Here is a 22,675-nt window from a genome sequence, read left to right on the forward strand (position 1 = left end):
TCCCTGTCCTTTCTGAAACATCTAATGCCTGGCACTCTAAGTAACCATTCCTGCACCTGAGCCATCCAAGTCTCTGTAATATCATAGCTCCAAGTACTGATCCAAGGTCTAAGCTCATCTGCTTCGTTCATGATGCTTCTTGCATTAAAATAGACGCATCTCATACCATCGTTCTGAGCATATCCCCACCTGCCTATCCTCCCTCTTGCACTGTCTCCAAGCTTTCTCTATATGTGAGCCAACCAGTCCCTCCTCCGTCTCTTCAGTTCAGTTCCCGCCCCCCCAGTAATTCTAGTTTAAACTCTCCCCAATAGCCTTAGCAAACCTCCCTGCCAGGATACTGGTCCCCCTCGGATTCAAGTTCAACCCGTCCTTTTTGTACAGGTCACGCCTCCCCCAAGCCAGGTCCCAATTGTAGCACGCTGTAAGGTTTCACTGCTAATGTAACGGCCTTTCTGTAATGTTTCACTGCTAATGTAATGGTTTCTCTGTAGCAGCAATGCTTGGGTTATGATTAGAGATAACGGGACTTTGAAATGTGGGGCTATCCAATGAGAGGGATGTTGTTCTTTCCTGTGGGTCTGGGGGAGGGATTTTCACGGTCTTTTGTCCAGGAGAGATGAAGAGAGAGGACGCGAATGGAGAGAGTTGGTAGACCACCGGACAGAGTGGACTGAGGAGTGAGGGTCCGAGGGTCAGCTATGCTTGGAGGAGGATGACGGGAACAAACGGAGAAACCGTGAGCTCCAATGTTTGCGCAATAATAATTTCATCAGAATGGGCCTCTTTTTTTTGTTCCCTTACTAACCATACAGTCAAATTAAGAATTATAAAGCTCAATAGTTTAATCGCATATTGTGTACTGTTTGTTATTTCGTGGTACTGATTTGTAACAGGGGATACATCACGCAGCATCCATCCAAACAAGATTTCTTCAGTTAGGCCAGGCCAGGGACTATCACCCCCTGGATTACGCTGCTGCTAGCCGGACTGAGGGTTACACAATGATCCAGAAATCTGAATCCCTGCCCCCTGCTCCAATCCCTCAGCCACTCATTTATCCTCCACCTCACTCTATTCCTATACTCACTGTCACGTGGTACAGGCAGTAATCTACTACCTTTGAGGTGTTGCTTCTCAGCTTTCTTCCTAACTCCCTGTAGTCTGTTTTCATACCTATGTCGTTGGTACCAATATGTACCACGACCTCTGGCTGTTTACCTTCCCACATCAGGATATCGTGGATGCGATCAGAAACATCCCGGACCCTAGCACCTGGGAGGCAGACTACCATCCGTATTTCTTTCCTGCCTCCACAGAATCACCTGTCTGATCCCCTAACTATAGAGTTCCCTATAGGGTGGTTAACGACATGCTCATTAAATGCCCCGTATGTCCTGAGTAGTACTAAATTTCTTGGAAGTTGCTAGAGTGCCCTCAGCCAAGCAAGTGGCTGGCATTCTACCTTGCTCCTGATTTGTATACTGTAGACGATGGAAAGGATTTGGAATGTGAGGAGGTCAGTCATTCGCCACAGGAAATCCAGCCTCTAACTTGGTCTTTTGGCTGAGGTACGCATGCAGATAGCCTGCATGAGTTTCTGGTTAATGGTGTTGTGCAGGATATTGATGGTGAATACTCAGCAAAGTTTAATGCCATTAAATGTCCAAGTTAGGTAATTAGACTCTGCAATTAAGGACTGTTGCCATCCGGCACATGCCCTCTTCTTGTTACTATCATCAGGGTGGAGGTACAGGATCCTGAGTATACACATATGATTTAGTAACTCTGCCATCAGGTTTCTGAATGGTCCATGAATACATGAACACTAGTCATTATTCCTCTTTTTACACTATTTATTTAATTTTGTAACTTACAGATTTTTAAGTCTTTGCACTGTACTGTTGCTACAAAACAATAAATTTCATGTCATATGTCAGAGATAATAAATAATGATTGTGATTGGATAGTTTCATTGCCTGGCATTTTTGTGGCATAAATGTTACTTGTCACATATCAGCCCATCTTGTCTGCGTCCTGCTGCATCCATGTATGGACTTCATTTACTGAAAAATTGCAAATAGAACTGAATATTGTGTATTCATCAACACACATCCCCATCTCTTAATTCAAGATTCAAGAAAGCATCTGAAGATGGTTGGGCCTAGAACAATGCTCTGAGGAACTCCAGCAGGGATTTCCTGGATGACTGACCCCAAGCAACCATAACCATCTTCCTTTGTACAAGATAAAACTCCAACCATTAGAGTGTTTTTCCTTGATACCCACTGGTTTTCAATTTACCAGAGCTCTATGATATCACGTTCAGTCAAATACTGCCCTGATGTCAAGTCCAGTCACTCTCACCTCACATGAAATTATGTGCAAAAACATATCAAAAATTTACATGTTTAAGTACATTTTCTCAGCATGACATAGAAAATAACCCGTCATCATCACTCAAGAAGACCGTGGACTGTAGTTTTCGCCCACCCTCAACTACAATTTTCATTATGTTGATGAAGTGGCAGCTACCCCTTTCACCACTTACAAATTAACATATCATATCTCTACAGTTTTCTAGGCAAACACCCACAAATGATATCCTTATAACTGAAGGCTGAAAAAGCTGCTCTAACATTACCAAATTTGAAAAAGTGCAAATATGATATCCAGACTTTTCTGTAGCCTTCATATTCTCAAGTGAACAAATATACTTAACGAAAATCATAAATACACACTATCTCTCCTAATGTTAGAGCAGCTTTTTCAGCCTCAATCCTCAATCACAGATCTGCTAAGTGAGGAGCCATATGCATACCTGGTGCTGCCTTGTCTCAAAATCCATCTCCTCAGACATGATATCCCGTAATGACACACTAGGAACTCGAGCACTCCAATGATCCATAAACGGAAGATCTTCCAGTCCATCAGACTTAGCAGTGAATGAAGCAGGTAAAGGGGTTAACTTATTTCCAGCCTTCTTCTTTGGCTGTTTGTCATCATTTTTCAATGGAGAAGAACCACGCGGCTCTTCCTCCTTCATTTCACCCTCAAGCTCCAAAATCAAATTTTCAGAAAAATTACCACCTGAAGAAGAAACATAATGTTCGTAAATGTTACTTTACGCACAATATACAATGCAACCAAAGACAGAAAAGTCCAATGAAGATACAATTTCTATTAAGTGATTGAAAGTGAAAGCAACCCAACACAACTAACACAACAACTTCACACTCATGGTGTTCCTGAAACATGTCCCTTTGTATGCTATTTTAAAGATAGTAATTTTGATTTTAAGGGGATTTAAACTAGCCTTGGGTTTTACTTCTGTTTTCATTTACCCTAGTAATCATTTTCACAGCAAAGACATAAAGAAACTGGTTCTCTACAACTAAGTAATAGAAAAACACACAGGAATGAAATATGGTATCTTAATTTTAAAAAAGACCATAAATCCTATTTCAAATTAAATACTCTGGAAACAGCACCAAATCTCATCCCTAATTTTGTGATGGAAGAATCATAATTCAAGAAGCAGCTGAAGATAGTTGGGCCATGGTTAACCTCTTGAAAAATACCTTTAGTGATATTCAGGAGTTGGTCTCAACCACATCAAAGCATTGTGGGTTTCTCCTTTGACTCCCAAAGCACATGGGTTTTGCTCGGGCTACTTGATAGTAATGCAGTAAAATACAATTCTCATTGCCCATCACACAATCAGGTTGTGCATCCACATTTGGAATCAGACAATTTAGAGGTACCTGAACTGAGTGTAGATGAATTGACTTTAATAATACTACTATTGTATGCTTCTGTTTGCCAGATGTACCATTGCTGACATTAGTAACATATTGAGAGAAATACTGCACATCTCACACTTAATTCTGTATTCAATAACTCAAGGTAACTGAGATTTGGACTGCTTCATTGTATTTTGAATAATTAGATTATCCTTGGTGTCGGCTGAAGTGGGAGGGACTCTGTGCCACCACACAGATTTCACACATAACGTATTTAATTGTGTTCCTATTCCTTAGGATAGTTGCGATGTCAAGGGTATGGAGTCTTGAGTGAATATTAAGGGATCCTAGGACATCCTTGTTCAACTGTAAACACTGCATTTCCATATAAATGGTGGTCTGTACTCCTAAAGAAGGCAAAAACCCAGACCACACAAGGCAGAAGTTCGTCCCTTTGCTAAAGGAATTAACTTCTTTTTTTGCACCAATTCTTCTGTTAACTAAAGCTTCATGAAACATCTGAAACATCACAACCTCGAGACTACCCTTTCTCCTCTTTCAGTTACTGTTATGCACCTCAGTTTCACCATTTCCTAAAATGTCAACCAATCCTGTACTTTGAGTGAATGAACAGTATTTATTACCTTCCAACAGCAGCTGATAGGACAGAGATTCTTGCTTCTGTCGCTCCTAGTAAAGAGAACAGGTTACATCCAAATAAGATAGTCCAATCAAACAATTTAATTACAAGTATGAGACAAATTCAGACCTATTAAATTTACAAAACACAAAGCTTCACAAAATATGCATTACTGGAATTTTCAGTAATAAATGTAACAAGGATGTTATAGCTTGCCATTATTGTTGTGTAAATAAACAGAACAAATATGCTTCATTAAATATGGAAAACTGGAATTTTCTGTCACAAAACCCAGCTCATCTACTGGCTGCGTTGCTTTAGTTTGCACATATAAATCACTATTAATACATGAAGTTAATAACCAATTTTAGTAGACAAAATCTACTGAAAATTTTGACTTTAAAAATTGTGAACTTTAAATGTCACAGCTCAACAGCCTTCATTTTTATAGAATTGTTATATACTATAGCTTGTCCTGGTCCAACCACATAGACACCACAGCTAATTAAGCTCACCAGAGCCCTGCATCCTGAGGAGACTAAAGAAGTCATATCCCATTTGACCCTCACCAAGTTTATTGATGCATATGGAACAACCAATGCAGCTGCATCATGGATTGTTATGGCAACTGCTCTGCACATGAATGCATGAATCTGCAGAGAGCTGTGGACACAGCTCAAAACATTACAGAAGCCAGCCTCCCCTCCAAGGACTCTGTCTACACTTCTTACCGCCTCCATAAAGCAGTAACACATCCCAGACATTCTCTTTTCTGTCCCCTCCCATCAGGAAGAAGATACAAAAGCCAGAAAGCATATACCACCAGGATCAAGGGCAACTTCTATCCCACCAATAAAAATCCACTCAGTTGTTCCCTTGTCTGATTAAGATAGACTCTTGACCTCAGAATCAAGCTTGTTATGATCTTGTACCTTATTGTCTACCTTTAATGCACTTTCTTAGTACCTGTAACACTTTGTTCTGCATTTTGTTATTGTTTTCCCTTGTACTACCTCAATATAATGTTGTACTAAAATAACCTGCATGTACAGTATGTAAAACAGGCTTTTTCACTGTACCTCAGTATGAATGACAGTAAAATAAACCAATTTACCATTAACCAGAAGTAAAAATTCTCAAAGCATCCCATAAAAATGTTAATAAATAAAAACTGATGGGGAACTACAAAAGGAGACACAGGGCCAGAAGCCCAAATGTTTTAAAAAGGTAGGTTTTATGCAGGATAAAGGCAGAATCAGAATCAGAATCAGGTTTAATATCACCAGCATACACAATGTTGTGAAACTTGCTATTTTGCTGCAGCAGTACGTTGCAATACATAATTTTAAAAAACATACAAAGTACAATAAGAAATATCTAAAGGTGTCCTTGATGCTCGGGAGGCTATTGTCCATGACCGAGCTAGCTATGTTTACAACTTTCTACAGCTTTTTCTAATCCTGTGCAGTGGTCCCTCTATATCAGACACTGATGCAATCAGTTAAAATGCTCTCACCAGCCGAAGAGTAGAAATTTGCAAAGTCTTCTCAAATGCCTAATAAAATACGGCTGCTGTCATGCTCTCTTTGTAATTGCATCATTATGTTGGATTCAGGATAGATCTACTGAGATGTTGATACCCAGGAACTTGAAACTGCTCACCCTTTCCACTGCTGACCCTCGATGAGGGCTGTTGTGTGTTCCCTCAACTTCCCCTTCCTGAAGTACACAATTGATTCCTTGGTCTTACCTACGTTGAGTGCAAGGTTGTTGATGCAACACCAGTCAACCAATTGATCTACCTTGCTCCTGTATGCCTCCTCGTCGTCATCCGAAATTCTGCCAACAATAGTTGTGTCATTAGCAAATTTATAGATGCCGTTTGAGCCGTGGGTTTAGAAAAAGTAGAGCAGTCGACTAAATATGCATCCTTGATTTGTCATTGCACCAGTTTTGATTGTTAGCAAGGAGCAGATGTTATTTCCAATTTGCATTGACTGTGGTCTCCTGGTGAGGAAGTCAAGGATCCAGTTGCAGAGGGAGGTACAGAAGCCTAGGGTTTGGAGCTTGTTGATTAGAACTGAGGGTACGATGGTGTTGCACACTGAGTGGTAATCAATAAAGATCAGTCTGACATAGGTTTTCCTATTGTTCAGGTGATCCAAGGCCAATTGGAGCACCAATGAGATTGCATCTACTGTAGAACTATTGTGGTGAAAGACAAATTGCAGGGGGTGTCTAGGTCCTTACTTAGGCAGGAGTTGATTCTGGCCTGGACCAACCTCTCAACGCACTTCATCACGGTAGATGTGAGTGCAACTGGGCAATAGTCATTGAGGCAACTCACCCAGCACATAAGAGAGAGTTTGAAAATCTGGCTGAGCAGGGCCATAACAACAACCTCTCACTCACTGTCAGCAAGACTAAGGAACTAATTATTGACCTCAGGAGAAGGAAACCAAAGATCCATGAATCAGTCCTCCTCGAAGGACCAAAAGTGGAGAGGATCAGCAAGTTTTAATTCCTCACTGTTATTATGTTGGAGGACCTGTACTGGGTCCAATACGTAAGTGCAATTACAAAGAAAGCATGGCAGCACCTCTACTTCCTTAGAAGTTTGCGAAGATTCGTCATGACATCTAAAACTTTGACAAATCTGTATAGATGTGTAGTGGAAAGTACACTGCCTAGCTGCATCACAACCTAGTATGGGAACAGGAATGCCCTTGAATGAAAAATCCTACAAAAAGTAGTGGATATGGCCCAGTTCATCACAGGTAAAGCCCTCCCTACCATTGAGCTCATCTACACAAAATGCTGTCACAGGAAAGCAGAATCCATCATCAGGGCCCCCACCACTCAGGCCATGCACTCTTCTTGTTTCTGCATCAGAGAGAAGGTACAGGAGCCGCAGAACTCAGACCACCACACTAAGTAATAGTTATTACCCCTCAACCATCAGGCTCTTGAACCAAAGGGAATAACTTCTTTGAACTTCATTTGCCCCATCATTGAAATGTTCCCACAAATTATGGACTCACTTTCAAGGACTCTTCATCTCATGTTTTTTGCTTATTTATTTATTATTATTTTTTTTTTTTTCTTTTTGTATTTGCACAGTTTGTTGTCTTTTACACACTGGTTGAATGCCCAAGTTGGTGCAGTCTTTCATTGATTCTGTTAAAGTTATTATTCTATAGATTTATTGAGTATGCTTGCATGACACTGTATCTCGGTGTTGTATATGGTGACATGTATGTACTTTAATAATAAATTTACTTAGAACTTTGAACTTAGATTGGCGCACTTTTGAAACACGTGCAGACTGCAGCAGTGAGAGATTGAAAATGTCCTTGAACACTCCTTCCCACCAATTGGTTGGCACAGATTTTCAATGCCTTTAAAGATACACCATTAGGGCCTGACACCTTGCAAGGGTTCACCCTCTTCAAAGACACCACTGAGACAGATCACAAAGTCACCAGATGCTGCAGGAATTTGCACAGGTGAAGTTTTATCCTCCCTTTCAAAGCATGCATAAAAAACATTGAGCTCATCTGGGAGTGAAGGATCACAGCCATTCATGATGTTAAGTTTTGCCTTATAGGAAGTAATGGCCTGCAAACACTGCCAGAGCTGATGTGCATCTGGTTCCACCTCTAATCTCAACCAGAATTGTTTCTTGCTCTTAAATAGCCTTCCATAGGTCCTACTTTGAGTCTTTGTATAGTTCTGGATCACTTGTCTTGAATGCCACAGATTAAGCCCTCAGTAGACCTCGGAGTCCCTGAATATCGTCCTCTGCCTACTCAAAGCAATCCTGTAAACACTCCTTCTGCTCCCTTAACTTTACCTTCTTGACCCTCATTACTTGTCTTTAGTCTCTGCCTATATACTGGGAGTAGAAGTACACCCAGGTGATTGGACTTTCCAAAGTGTGAGTGTGAGGTGGGATGGTAAGTATTCTTAATGCTGATATAACAGTGGTCAAGTGTGTTGGCTCCTCTAGATCCACAGGTGATACGTTGATGGCTGCTGTTCAAGCTGGCCTGGTTGAAATCACCCCACAATGATAGGGAAGGCATCTGGATGTGCTGTTTCGTGATTGCTGATCACAGTGCTCAGCTCCTTCACTGTCTGTCTGACATTGGCCTGAAGTGGAATGTACACTGCTACCAGGATGATGGTAGGAAACTCCCTTGGCAGATAAAAAGAATACAGACATCCCACCGCTCCCGGAACTTCCGGGAGTCTCCTGCATATTAATAGTGGCTCCCTGATGCCCGCAAATTATATACAATATCACGGAAATCAATTTTTTTGAGAGCGAGCAAGAGAAAAGCAAGAGAGAGCGCGAGAGCGACTATGAGAGAGAGTGCGCGCGCAAGCGAGAGCGAAGGCAAGCGAGCACACGAGCAAGAGAGAGCGAGAAAGCAAACGAGACCGCTTGAGAGCGCGCGAGCGACCACAAGAGAGAGAGAGCGCCAGCAAGAGTACGCCATGGCAGAGTGTTCCAAAAAAATATAAAACGTACGTCACCCCAGACTACACTAAAGTGTACCCCTGCCTAATAGGGGTCAAAATAATGACAGTGTTGCTTGCTGCACTGTTTGCAACAGTGACTTTTCTATTGCCCATGGTGGGTTAAGACTGTAAAAGACATGTTGAGGTGAGTTTAACAGGTGTTATTCGTTCATTAGCATAGCTAACGTTATTTAAACTAGCTGGCCAGCTGCTAAGGAGCGACTCTATTGCAGACATCCCACCTCTCCAAGAAGTCTCCCGCAAACTGATGGTGCTACCTCCCTGAAATGAGTTTTTGCAGGGTGGGATGTCTGTGAATACAATTGACTGCCTATTCCAGGTCCACTGAACAGGACTGAGACAGAACTGCTATGCCTGTGCATCATGATGAGTTCATCATAAAAGATAATCCACCTCCTCTACCTTCAAAAGACTGAGCTGTCCTGTCTTTGCAGAGAATGGTGAAGCCACAGGGCTGCAGCACTGCATCTGAAATGGCACTGGTGAATTATGTTTCCATAAAGCAAAGTACACAGCTTTAAACTGGTACCGCAATCTTGCTCAGAGGTCTTCAGTTTTCTTTTCCAGAGACTGTACATTTGCCAACAGAATAGTCAGGTGGGGGGGGGGGGGGGGGATGGCTAAAACCTCTCTGTTTTCAATCGTACCTGCACAGCGACTTGGTAAGATAGAAGTCTGTGCTTGAAAAACCACTAAAACATTGTGGACAACTTTAATCAAGCTCCTTTGCCAATGACTATACTAATTAAGCCATAATACGGCTACAATAATGAGAAGTTGTGCTTTCACTGTGCTGCTCAGTGTTTTATCACCTTGTCATTCATTTTCACAAATTATTTCAACTTATTTTCAAATACTTATAATTTTTCTTCTTTGGCCATAATAAGCTGCAAGACATTGCAACAAAAACAACAGGAATTCTGCAGATGCTGGAAATTCAAGCAACACACATCAAAGTTGCTGGTGAACACAGCAGGCCAGGCAGCATCTCTAGGAAGAGGTACAGTCGACGTTTCAGGCCGAGACCCTTCGTCAGGACTAACTGAAAGAAGAGTTAGTAAGAGATTTGAAAGTGGGAGGGGGAGGGGGAGATCCAAAATGATAGGAGAAGACAGGAGGGGGAGGGATGGAGCCAAGAGCTGGACAGGTGATTGGCAAAGGGGATACGAGAGGATCATGGGACAGGAGGTCCGGGAAGAAAGACAAGGAGGGGGGCGGGGGGGACCCAGAGGATGGGAAAGGGGTATAGTCAGAGGGACAGAGGGAGAAAAAGGAGAGTGAGAGAAAGAATGTGTGTATGAAAATAAATAACAGATGGGGTAGGAGGGGGAGGTGGGGCATTAGTGGAAGTTAGTGGAGTCGATGTTCATGCCATCAGATTGGAAGGTACACATTTTAATTCCACATCCCATTCCCGTTCTGACATGTCTATCCACGGCCTCCTCTACTGTAAAGATGAAGCCACACTCAGGTTGGAGGAACAACACCTTATATTCCGTCTGGGTAGCCTCCAACCTGATGGCATGAACATCGACTTCTCAAACTTCCGCTAATGCCCCACCTCCCATTCGTACCCCATCTGTTATTTATTTTCTTTCTTTTTTTTTTGAATCTGAAAATCATTTAATATTATTTTTTTTTAATTTTATTTTTATTTGGATAAGGAATTCACAAATATCATGTACTTTTTTCACACATATAATCTTTTCCATTTTTTTATATGTATAAAACTATAATTATTTATACATTCTTAAGTACACATTGAGATGATATAAAAGGAAATTAGACACTTAAATAGATAATTATGTACTGTGGTAATTCTAATCTATTAGGCTAAGTAATGGTATTAGTTGTTAAGAAAAATAGTAATAATAGTTTCCATATAACTCTTCTGGACCATTTCCACTGGTCCAAAATGTTGTATGTAAGCCTATGTAACAACCATTGTAGGTGTTTATATCCTAATTTGTTCATGCTTGCTCCTGCCCGCAGACATAATTATCCAATCCCTATGTACTTATTTACTTAATTTTTTCATTTTTTATCCCTTTCCCAAATCTTTCCCTTTACTTGTGTTAATTCTCTATTTTCCAAAAGAAAACAAAAAAAAAGACATTTAGACTAGGGGTGCTTACGTTAGCAATATTACTGTGTTGATGAGAAGAGCAGTATAAATCATTAGGAGAGTCATCTAAAGTCTGCTCGCATTGGGGTTGTATATTCAATCCATTTATTCCAGATTTGATAAAATTTTTCTTTTTGATTTCTCAGGGAGTAAGTCAACTTTTCCATTTTAAATATTTCCAAGATAATTTCGTGCCAATCTTCTAATGTAGGTGGTATTGGATTTAGTCACTTTCTAGTGATTGATTTCTTACTTGCCGCTAAGAAGGCTTGCAGCAACTTTATATCTTCCTTCAGTTCAAGAAACAATACATGCCCCAAATAGAGTGTCTCAAAGTTCAGAGGTATCTGGGACCTAAGTACCTTAACTAATGTTCTATGAATACCTTCCCAATATAGACTTAATTTAGGGCAATCCCAGAAAATATGAAAATGATTTGCCTCCTTGGAGCCGCACCTTCTCCAACACGTCACGTTTGTATCTTTATATTTTTCCTGATATGGGGTCTTGAAGTATCTTATAATGTTTTTCCAACAATGTTCTCTCCAAGTCAAAGCTGCAGATTTTCCCCCAAGCCTCCTCTGAAAGTACCAACCTCGCTTCTTTCTCCCACTTCTCTTTAATATACAGTGTATTTACATTTTTAGCACGGGAGAGTGCATTACATAATCGAGAAACTGATTTACTAGGTATTGAACTGCAAGCCGAATTCAGAATCTTGAAAAATTCTAATTCTACTGTTGATAGGTCTGCATATCTACAACTCTGGTTAACATAGTTTCGTACTTGCAGGTACCTAAAAAAGTCATTGTGTTCTAGGCCATGTTTGTCCTGCAGGATTTGGAAACTTTATAATACTCTTTTATCTATAAATGAGAGGTAGGTTGTAAGACCTTTCTTTATCCATAGCTCAAATCTTTTATCTCCTCTGTTGGGAAGGAATTCGGTATCATATGCACACCATCTAAAGAGTTTTAACATGTTATTAATTCCACATGAATTAACCACCTTCTGCCATACTTTTAATGTAAGATTTATCCAACTGTTTTTAAATTTTTCCAACTGGGCCATCAATCCTTTGTCAGCTATTGAGGCCTGTAGAGGAAAACTGTCAACTAATCCAAGTTCTATTTCCTTCCATCTAGGCTTATATTCCCTATTACACCAATATAACAGAGGGGTTATCTGTGAGGCATAAAAATAATTTCTCAGGCAAGGAGGAACCATACCTCCTCCTTCCTTCCCTAACTGTAAGGTGTTATATCGAATTCTAGGTTTCTTTCCTTCTGTTATTTATTTTCATACACACATTCTTTCTCTCACTCTCCTTTTTCTCCCTTCGTCCCTCTGACTATATCCCTTGCCCATCCTCTGGGTTCCCCCCCCCTTGTCTTTCTTCCTGGACCTCCTGTCCATGATCCTCTCGTATCCCCTTTGCCAATCACCTGTCCAGCTCTTGGCTCCATCCCTCCCCCTCCTGTCTTCTCCTATCATTTTGGATCTCCCCCTCCCCCTCCCACTTTCAAATCTCTTACTAACTCTTCCTTCAGTTAGTCCTGACGAAGGGTCTCGGCCTGAAACGTCGACTGTACCTCTTCCTAGAGATGCTGCCTGGCCTGCTGCGTGCACCAGCAACTTTGATGTGTGTTGCTTGAGACATTGCAACAATACTGAATTCTCTCAAAATGCCCATCAGCAAAAGTGAACTCACATTAAATTAAAAATTATTTTTCAATTTATATTGTACATTTTAAAAGGTTGTTGAAAACAGTTTTGGAATTTATAAATAACATATGTCAATCCTTATATCAATAAGATACAATCTAAACCAAAATGGATTCAAAACCAAATCACCTTTTCAAATTAGACTATTCACTCAAAATATATGGAAATACTAATCACCAGAATAATTAAGGCATTAATGGTTTCCCAAGCTAAGCCTGGACTCCAAATAAGAATATATATTAAGCAAAAGTTATACTAACCAATATGGTCTCCTTCCATTTCTGATGAATAATTTTTGCCAAGTTCATATCTATCTGTACAACACATTCTTCTGGAGTCAAAGAATCTACAAAGCAATAATGGTCATAGTTGAATAAAAGAGTTAAACAATTTAACGAGTGCACATTGTTGAACAAGTTGGGCAAAGTAAATGCAACATTAGGTACTTATTCTTTTATTTTAAAGAAAATCAGATAAGCCTCTTATTCATCTTTGAGTTTCTGGAATTCACAGATTTTTCCAGCAAGTGTGCCAATGAGCACTGTTCAATACTTCGTGACTAACAATGGCCAGGTTGTTTCATGATATGCCATTTATTTAAATGCAGCAATGAATATCATATTAAAATATCATATTATACAAGATATATAAAAACATAAATATCAAATTATAAATAATATTTAACATATGAATAGTTTATAAATATAGTTTAGGTAAAGTCTCCAGGGAAAAGTGAGATGATAAAATAAATGCTGCAGAATTCAGTCACATACTGAGTGCAACAAAACACTATCCTTCAGGAAGGAGTATTAACAGCATTCCAAAGTGGGAGATCAACAGCTATATTTTTGGACAAAAAGAGAGAGAAAAAGGGAGTTAAAATGGAAATCCATTACAGAATTACCAGAAAAGAATTTACTTCAATGAGATTTATGGACTGAATAATATACTTTCATCACAAAAATTAAATATTTAAAGCATGAAACTTTTTTAAATAATATTTTCATAGTAACTAATATTTGCTCAAAAATACCACCATTTTCAGACCTTTGAGAAAATAGACAAATTGAATTATAAATATACTGGAATAAAACATAACATAATACTGCCCAATAAACTGATATTTCAAATATTAATTTTAAGGGAATATTTTTCAGTATGGCTCAGCAATCTTAGAAACAGCATGACCAAAGATGAAATCTACTATCACACATGGCACTTCCTATTATATTTTCTAATTTTTGCCAAAAAAAAACTAATTAGTTAAATCAATATAGAACAAACACCTCACCTACCTGGATCAAGACCCACTGGTCCAAACAGGTCATTAAGTTGAATTGCCAATTCTGGTGGCAAACTCAATTCTAAAGACTGAATCTGCATTGGATCAGAGTACATCCATAAACCATCCTGATTCGTATTTCCATCTTCAATCATCTTCACTTCTTTTCCATTTTCCTTTTGTACGGAGATTTTTCCTACCTCAGAGCTGGACTGATTTTCTATCACACTATTTGCATGGGTATTAACTTCTCGTGCCGACATTATAGAATCTGTATATTCAGAAATGGTGTTTGTTTCCTTTATATTGTTTCCAATTGAAGTTACCTCACCTTCGACACTTTTCATGAACAAAACTTCATTGTTTACCATATTCTCGAACATTGATTCATTCCGTTGCTCCCCCACATTATATTCCTTACTAGAATTGGTAAACTGTTCACAGTCAATATCAAATGTCAGTTTGGAATTGCTTAATATATCATTTTTACTTTTCAGTTCTTCATCTAGAACAGCTTCACTAGTATTGTCAGATAATGGGTTTACGGCTTCAAGGTCAAGGCAAGACTGTACACATTCTTTAGTGTCATTTTCTGTATTTGTCTGTGCTGACTGACTAGGTACATCTATAACCTTCTTAGTAGAAATGGACAACTGATTTGCTTCGTATGTAGATCTGTGATGTGACTCTTCACTTAAATCTATTTTCTCTGTTTGAGCTGCTTCACTCTTTTGTGGCCCACTGCTGCTAGTAAGGTCTAAACCTGACTGATTATTCACTGGACTTTCATTTGAAAGCTTCACACCAGAGTCAAGCAATAAATTGGTTGTCCATTCAACATCTTTGTTGCATTTCTCATATAAATCATTCAAGTCATCAAAGGGAATACCTTTAAAACAATCACTGAGTATCTGAAGGTTTTCTTCATGACTCACAAAGTCACTTTCATCTACATATGTGCTTTTGTCATGCATCACTCTGTAGGGCACAGACACACTAGTATTTATGAATTTTGGTATTGCATCTAAGTCAGTTGGTTTAATTCCATTTGAAGTTCCTGTCAATATTTTAAATTCAATAGAATGGTCACTTCCTTTCTCAATTTTCCACAACATAGCAAAATCATCAGAAGTTGTTTGAGTTGAATTGGCTTGTGTTGACTTCTCTGGAATTACAGCAGTGTCTTCCACTTGATCAGAACTTAACGGCATAGGCTCAGGAAACTCTTCCAAGATGGGGCTGTTACTAGTGAATGTTAATGTCAATTTGCATTCTTTTCCCAGTGTTCTATTCGGACAAGATATTTTATTCATGTGCTTTTCAGATGTAGCTTCTGAAACTTGCTCTTCAGAAGTTTCTGGACCTTCAAGATCCTCACTATTTTCATGATTGCTTTCCAGAGTAAAGTTTTCAATTGCTGAAGATTGTATATCATCATCAAAATAATCAATTGAAACCTGTGAACCATTTGATTCATTTGGGGGTTCTACATTCTCCTGCTCAGATAAGCTAAGAGTAGTATTTTTTAACGAATCATTTGGATTGACAAATTCCAAATTACTGGACTGATTTACGTTGTCCTTATTTGTGTTAGTTAGTTCTGATGCCTTCCTAATTCGTCTTTTTCTTTGATCTTGAGGTTTCGATATTTCTATAACTGGCCAATCTCCAACAAAATTCAAAGATGTGGATTCAACATTGTTGGACTGTTCCAGAACGCTTGACTCTTCCTTAGCAAGTCCTGAGGGCTCCCCTCCTAAGGGGTCCCCTTCAATTGACAGTTTTGGTTTTCCTACTCTTTCACTATCTGTACTCTCAGCACTCTGCCATTTTTCCTTCCTGATTTCTTGATCAAATGATGCACTAAACACAGTTGGTAAATTATCAGGTGTTAAAGTACCACACTGGCCGGTACTTTCTGTTGTCTCAGTCTCACATCCAACACTTGCTACTGTTAGTTCGCTTTTCTTGTCTTCTATTTCAGAATGAGATGAGAAATTATAATTGCTAACATCTGATCCAGATGTCTGATCTGTGTTTTGTACATTATCACCTCTTACAAATATTGAATATCTTGCACCATTATCAGGTTTGTGTCCAGTCTCATCACATTGTCTACTTTCACTGGGAAAATCTGCAGATGACCCTGAACATTGTTGTAAGTTATCAGTTGATGCTACATCTGTTTTGATTGCTGAGAAATCTTCTGGATAATTTACAACTGGAATCGGTGAACTAGGAGAACCTTGACGGTTTGGAGAAATTGCTGGTCCTACTGCTCCAGTTATTGCACTACATGAAACAAATAAAAACCATAAATACCTTAGTATAAAATAAACATGGAACTGGATTGCTCTTCCAAATACTTTATCATTCTGATATGAAAACTGGGAGTAAAACAGGCTAAAATGACAGTGAATACATAAATTGTATTACAAACAACAAACATCCCAGGACTGATCAGAACTCCTGTCAGAATAAAAGCAATCCACCACCACACTCTATCTTCTATGGCCAAGCCAATTTTGAATCTAAGCAACACACATCAAAGTTGCTGGTGAAAGTGGGAGGGGGAGTGTGGCTTCATCTTTACAGTAGAGGAGGCCGTGGATAGACATGTCAGAATGGGAATGGGATGTGGAATTAAAATGTGTGGCCACTGGGAGATCCTGCTTTATCTGGCGGACAGAGCGTAGGTGTTCAGCGAAATGGTCTCCCAGCCTGCGTCAGGTCTCGCCAATATATAGAAGGCCACATCGGGAGCACCGGACGCAGTATATCACCCCAGCCGACTCACAGGTTAAGTGTCACCTCACCTGGGAGGACTGTCCGGGGCCCTGAATGGTGGTAAGGGAGGAAGTGTAAGGGCACGTGTAGCACTTGTTCCGCTTACAAGGATAAGTGCCAGGAGGGAGATCAGTGTGGAGGGATGGGGGGGACGAATGGACAAGGGAGTCGCGTAGGGAGCGATCCCTGCGGAAAGCGGGGAGGGAGGGAGAGGGAAAGATGTGCTTAGTGGTGGGATCCAGTTGGAGGTGGCGGAAGTTACGGAGAATAATATGTTGGACCCAGAGGCTGGTGGGGTGGTAGGTGAGGACCAGGGGAACCCTATTCCTAGTGGGGTGGCGGGAGGATGGAGTGAGAGCAGATGTGCGTAAAATGGGGGAGATGCGTTTGAGAGCAGAGTTGATAGTGGAGGAAGGGAAGCCCCTTTCTTTAAAAAAGGAGGACATCTCCCTCGTCCTGGAATGAAAAGCCTCATCCTGAGAGCAGATGCGGCGGAGACGGAGGAATTGCGAGAAGGGGATAGCATTTTTGCAAGAGACAGGGTGAGAAGAGGAATAGTCCAAATAGCTGTGAGAGTCAGTAGGCTTATAGTAGACATCAGTGGATAAGCTGTCTCCAGAGACAGAGACAGAAAGATCTAGAAAGGGGAGGGAGGTGTCAGAAATGGACCAGGTAAACTTGAGGGCAGGGTGAAAGTTGGAGGCAAAGTTAATAAAGTCAACGAGCTCAGCATGCGTGCAGGAAGCAGCGCCAACGCAGTCGTCGATGTAACGAAGGAAAAGTGGGGGACAGATACCAGAATAGGCACGGAACATAGATTGTTCCACAAAGCCAACAAAAAGACAGGCATAGCTAGGACCCATACAGGTGCCCATAGCTACACCTACTTTTCCTTCGCTACCCCCCATCCCTCCCCACTGATCTCCCTCCTGGCACTTATCCTTGTAAGCGGAACAAGTGCTACACATGCCCTTACACTTCCTCCCTTACCACCATTCAGGGCCCCAGACAGTCCTTCCAGGTGAGGCAATACTTCACCTGTGAGTCGACTGGGGTGATATACTGCGTCTGGTGCTCCCGATGTGGCCTTCTAAATATTGGCGAGACCCGACGCAGACTGGGAGACCGCTTTGCTGAACACCTACGCTCTGTCCGCCAGAGAAAGCAGGATCTCCCAGTGGCCACACACTTTAATTCCACGTCCCATTCCCATTCTGACATGTCTATCCACGGCCTCCTCTACTGTAAAGATGAAGCCACACTCAGGTTGGAGGAACAACACCTTTTATTCCGTCTGGGTAGCCTCCAACCTGATGGCATGAACATCAACTTCTCTAACTTCCGCTAATGCCCCACCTCCTCCTCGTACCCCATCCGTTATTTATTTTTATACACACATTCTTTCTCTCACTCTCCTTTTTCTCCCTCTGTCCCTCTGACTATACCCCTTGCCCATCCTCTGGGTCCCCCCCACCTTTGTCTTTCTTCCCGGACCTCCTGTCCCATGATCCTCTCGTATCCCCTTTGCCTATCACCTGTCCAGCTCTTGGCTCCATCCCTCCCCCTCCTGTCTTTTCCTATCGTTTTGGATCTCCCCCTCCCCCTCCCACTTTCAAATCTCTTACTAACTCTTCCTTCAGTTAGTCCTGACAAAAGGTCTCGGCCTGAAACGTCGACTGTACCTCTTCCTAGAGATGCTGCCTGGCCTGCTGCATTCACCAGCAACTTTGGTGTGTGTTGCTTGAATTTCCAGCATCTGCAGAATTCCTGTTGTTTGCAATTTTGAATCTAATCTACCAAATCGGAATGAATCCCATGTATCTTAATCTCTTAGATTAGCTGACCTTGAGAAACCTTGTCAAAGTCCGTATAGATAATATTGACTGCCCTACTGTTATCAACAATCATCAATAAAATGTTTCAAAATGATCGCCCCACATTTTCCCAAACCACAAAGAATACAGAGGCAAATTCTTTAATCACCCATGATAGGACAATCACTCATCTCAAAATTAGCCTCGTAAATCTCTGTTGGATTGCTTCCAATTCCTGTATATCCACTTAAATAAAGGGGACCATTACTGTGCACAGTACTAAAAACTGTTGAAGTAAAACTAAAAAACAACACCAACACAATTTTACAGATTTTAAAACTTCAAAGTACAAGCAATTATTTTAAATACAATTTACCTTAATCACCTTCCCAGCCTTAAAATCCCCATTCAAATGAATGGCTGGTGAATTGCAGGTTCCAAACACGAATTCACCAGTATAATTGTTGGGAAATGTCGGTAAAGCTCCTACTCTGATACTGGACTACTTTGCAACACAGTCAGATTTGCTAGAGCTTGACAAGTAAGTTTAGGATTTGAGCCTTAAATTAAACAGAATTCATATTGAGAAAGCTTGTAGCTCCTTCAGAACTGCAGAAAATACCCAGGTCAATGTTTTCAGCATCCAATTCCAAAATTTTTAGAAAATTTAAAAACTCAAATCATACTTACATACCGTGACAAAAATTTTATATTAGGACACTCACCTGGTTTCTGCATCTTCAGCAGGATACAACTCTACGGCTTTTTTTTCTGGGAAGGTAGGTTGTGATGAAGCCATCACTGTGTTAATCGTTACATGACGCTCATAATGGTCTAAAATTGTTTTAATTTTCTCTTTTGACACACCATGAACATTCCGTCTATGCAGAAAATAGAAGATTTTGAAATATAAGAGAAAGCCTGATTCCAATAAATTAACCATTAAAATCTCAAGGTGATAGAATTTAATCAGCACAGAAATGCAAGGCAGGCTTTAGTGATTTCATCACAACATTTAATGGAAGCTCACAGTCCTAAAGAGCTAACTGTTTCTCTCTATTTACACACGTGACCTGTTCTGCTGAGCATTTTCACTGTGTTTTACTTTTGCACAGCACCTGAATGCTTCTTTCCAATACTTTATTATTCTGCTACTGCTGCTGCTAAAATTAGGTGTATAACAAGCTGAAATGACAGTGAATACATAAATCGGAAGTGGCATATTCAGTAGCTGATTGAATGCATCACCAGCAGCATGAGATATGACAAATTCTGGAGGAAATGCCAGAACCTATTAAACTTCTATCTTTTCACTCCTGGATAATTCAGCACCTTACAACTGGCATTTATGATTATCACAATGCAAAAAAACTTCCACTAAATATGAACATAGATTTATGGAGTTCAAATGCAGATAAATAAAATAATTTTTAAAAAGCCAAAGCTACCTTAAATGCAATAAGGACCCTTAATAACTAAAGAATTAATTATGATAATTTTAAACAAGCAAGTGATTTAAAGAAAGCATTTTAAAATACTGTAGGATATCATCACGCTGATCCCAGAGAAAAGTAAGTGACATTATAGGAGATACTCTGTTTTCATTTCATTTGGAATAGAGAGGGCTAGATTTAATAGAGGATTTATAAAATAAAATGGCTTTAGGCAAAATGAATATTTTGTCCAGTTAGGACGTCCATGAAAAATGGTAATTAAATTTAACTAAAACTAAGAATGCAAAGGTAAAGGTTATGAGCAAATTCATTTCATAAATTAAAATTTGATCTTGGACTGCTCTGCCAGAGTGAATGGTTGAAGAATAGGCCATTGGGCAATTTGACTTGTTTTGTAAATCTACAAGTTTTTGGAAACCCTCTAAACTTTTTTCCGTACCCAAAGTAAAAAACAGAAAATCTCAAAAATACCTTTGCTAGGAATTAAATTAAGTCCTCCATATGTTCCTCTGATGTGGACATCGTTTAAGCATTAAGACATGCATTTTATAATAGTTTGTACAGATTAGTTGATAGAAACCTTGCTACAGGCAGACAGATGTAGGTATCCAACTCCAAGATTTACAACATGTTTTAATAAAGCTCTGCACCATCAAGTGTAACATATTTTCAGAAGTCAGTTCAAGGTAAGTCTTTTGGTTCAAATGAATGTTAAACTATCATTTATATAAACAGAACTTCTCCCCATATTCACCCTAAGGCTGCCACATAAACGCTGATATGCATCACCATTTCCCAACCTAATCATTATATTTTACAAACAAATGTTTTGGATTAACAGAAATTTTCAAGATTATCAGGAGACATGAAGATGGGTCAGTGCAAATCACATTTGATCAATTAAGTGGAAATCTTTATAGATATAACATGTGCTATAAATATATAGGGACAGGTGGATGTATATTACGGTATTTGGTAAGGTGTCACACAAGTGTCATTGTGGACAACAAGAGCTCAAGGTGTAGCAAGTATCAAACTGGTGTGGATAAATTTTGGAGGAATTTAAGGTGGGGGCTTATATGGGAGGCAGGGTTTGAGGGTTGGCACAACATTGTGGGCCGAAGGGCCTATACTGTGCTGTACTATTCTATGTTCTATGTAAAAGACTATCTGACACAAAGATGTAAACTGAAGAGATCATACAGGAAATGGACATTTAGTATAAATTAGAAACAACACTGCAGAATATTATGGGCTGAATGGTCAGCCCAGTGCTGTACCGTTCCATTTTTTGTGTTCTAAATGTTTTTTTTAATCTTATGGTTTAAAAGGGCTTTGTAAGACAACAATTAGAATACTAGGTACCAAGTGTTTAGTGGGCATAGTGTCTTCAAATTGTTATAAGCATGATTTTTTGAAAGTTTAGAGTATATTGGTCTACTTAAGGAAGGACATTAATGTTCAAAAAAGAATAACCAGACTAATATCTGGAGTGGGCAGTTTGCTTTATGAGGAAAGGTTATTAGATAGACTAGGCTTGTATCTATATAAGTTTAGAAGAGTGAGGGATGATTTGATTAGAGTTTATCTATGCCTGGTCATGCTGTTTCTATGCCTGATGCGAGAACCTACACACTGGATAGAAGCTTCCTTCACTGTGCTATCAGAATTTGGAACAGCCTTCCAGATGCTGCAGTTGGAAACATCTGTGACGATGGGGTCCAAGCCTTCAAGAGTCAAGTGCACAAACACCTATCATCTCTGGGAGGGAAGTCACATGCTTCTTCATAAGCTATCATGAAGGGGACCAGGATGGCAATGCTTGGTTGTTGGTAGGTAGGGTTAATACCTGACTTTCAAGAGCACTTGTGAGTTATGTTCTGGCTGGACTTAGTCCTTAAACTGCTGGAGAACAGTGCGGAAAGGACAGGTGCTGTTTTCTCCCAGTAGGGATTAGCTTTTAGTTCCAAGTGCTCCTGCCACGTTTTGTCACCCTGCAACCTTATCCTTCAATCTCTTTGAATTATGGAGGACAGCATGTGTATAAATGTCTCTCTCCAGCAGACTTCATCATGATCATCATGACTCCAGTGTTTCTACTATTTTTTAATGTTTCTTAATTGTACATATGATTTTTTTGTGTTCTATCGCTGAGCAGCAGTCAACCATCTGATTGGCCTATCAAGAGTTCTCTTTGGAAACTAGTTGACTTGATCAGCATTTCTGATCTGGGTATTGTTCATGATGGCACTTAATAAACAAAAACATACAAAGTCATCTGCAGGAGGAATGTGGAATGGATGGTTCCTTTTGTAAACACTCAAGAACTTGGTATCACTGTTTAATAATAAACAGATGCCCACACAGAGCAGAGGTGTGGCAATTTTTTTTTCCAAATCTTGTGATTCTTAGTAACTTCCTTCCTCAAAGAACAAAATCACTGAATAACTTTAAGGCAGAGGTAGATAGATTTCTTGAAAGCAAAGGTATAAAATTTTAAATTGCTGGCAGACTGGAATGCAAAATTGATGTTACAATAGGATCAGCCATAATCCAACTG

At 39.9% G+C, this 22,675-nt stretch overlaps 1 protein-coding gene across 3 annotated transcripts in view; it reads right to left on the reverse strand.

The window, feature by feature from the left end:
- The window catches only part of n4bp2 (NEDD4 binding protein 2), an 86,703-nt gene that overhangs the window by 31,055 nt on the left and 32,973 nt on the right, over positions 1–22,675 (reverse strand). For 2 of the 3 annotated variants that reach the window (XM_063043269.1, XM_063043270.1), the window contains exons 6-10: positions 19,387–19,542; positions 14,074–16,352; positions 13,039–13,124; positions 4,388–4,433; positions 2,822–3,090 (exon numbers count right to left, since the gene is read on the reverse strand). In XM_063043269.1, the coding sequence (XP_062899339.1) occupies positions 2,822–3,090; positions 4,388–4,433; positions 13,039–13,124; positions 14,074–16,352; positions 19,387–19,542 (2,836 nt within the window). Of the gene's footprint in view, positions 1–337; positions 2,067–2,821; positions 3,091–4,387; positions 4,434–13,038; positions 13,125–14,073; positions 16,353–19,386; positions 19,543–22,675 lie in introns of those variants that run through there. The other variant, XM_063043271.1, reaches the window with a different exon arrangement.

Source organism: Mobula hypostoma, chromosome 3 (assembly GCF_963921235.1).
Source record: "Mobula hypostoma chromosome 3, sMobHyp1.1, whole genome shotgun sequence".
In the NCBI taxonomy this organism is placed as follows: Eukaryota; Metazoa; Chordata; class Chondrichthyes; order Myliobatiformes; family Myliobatidae; genus Mobula; species Mobula hypostoma.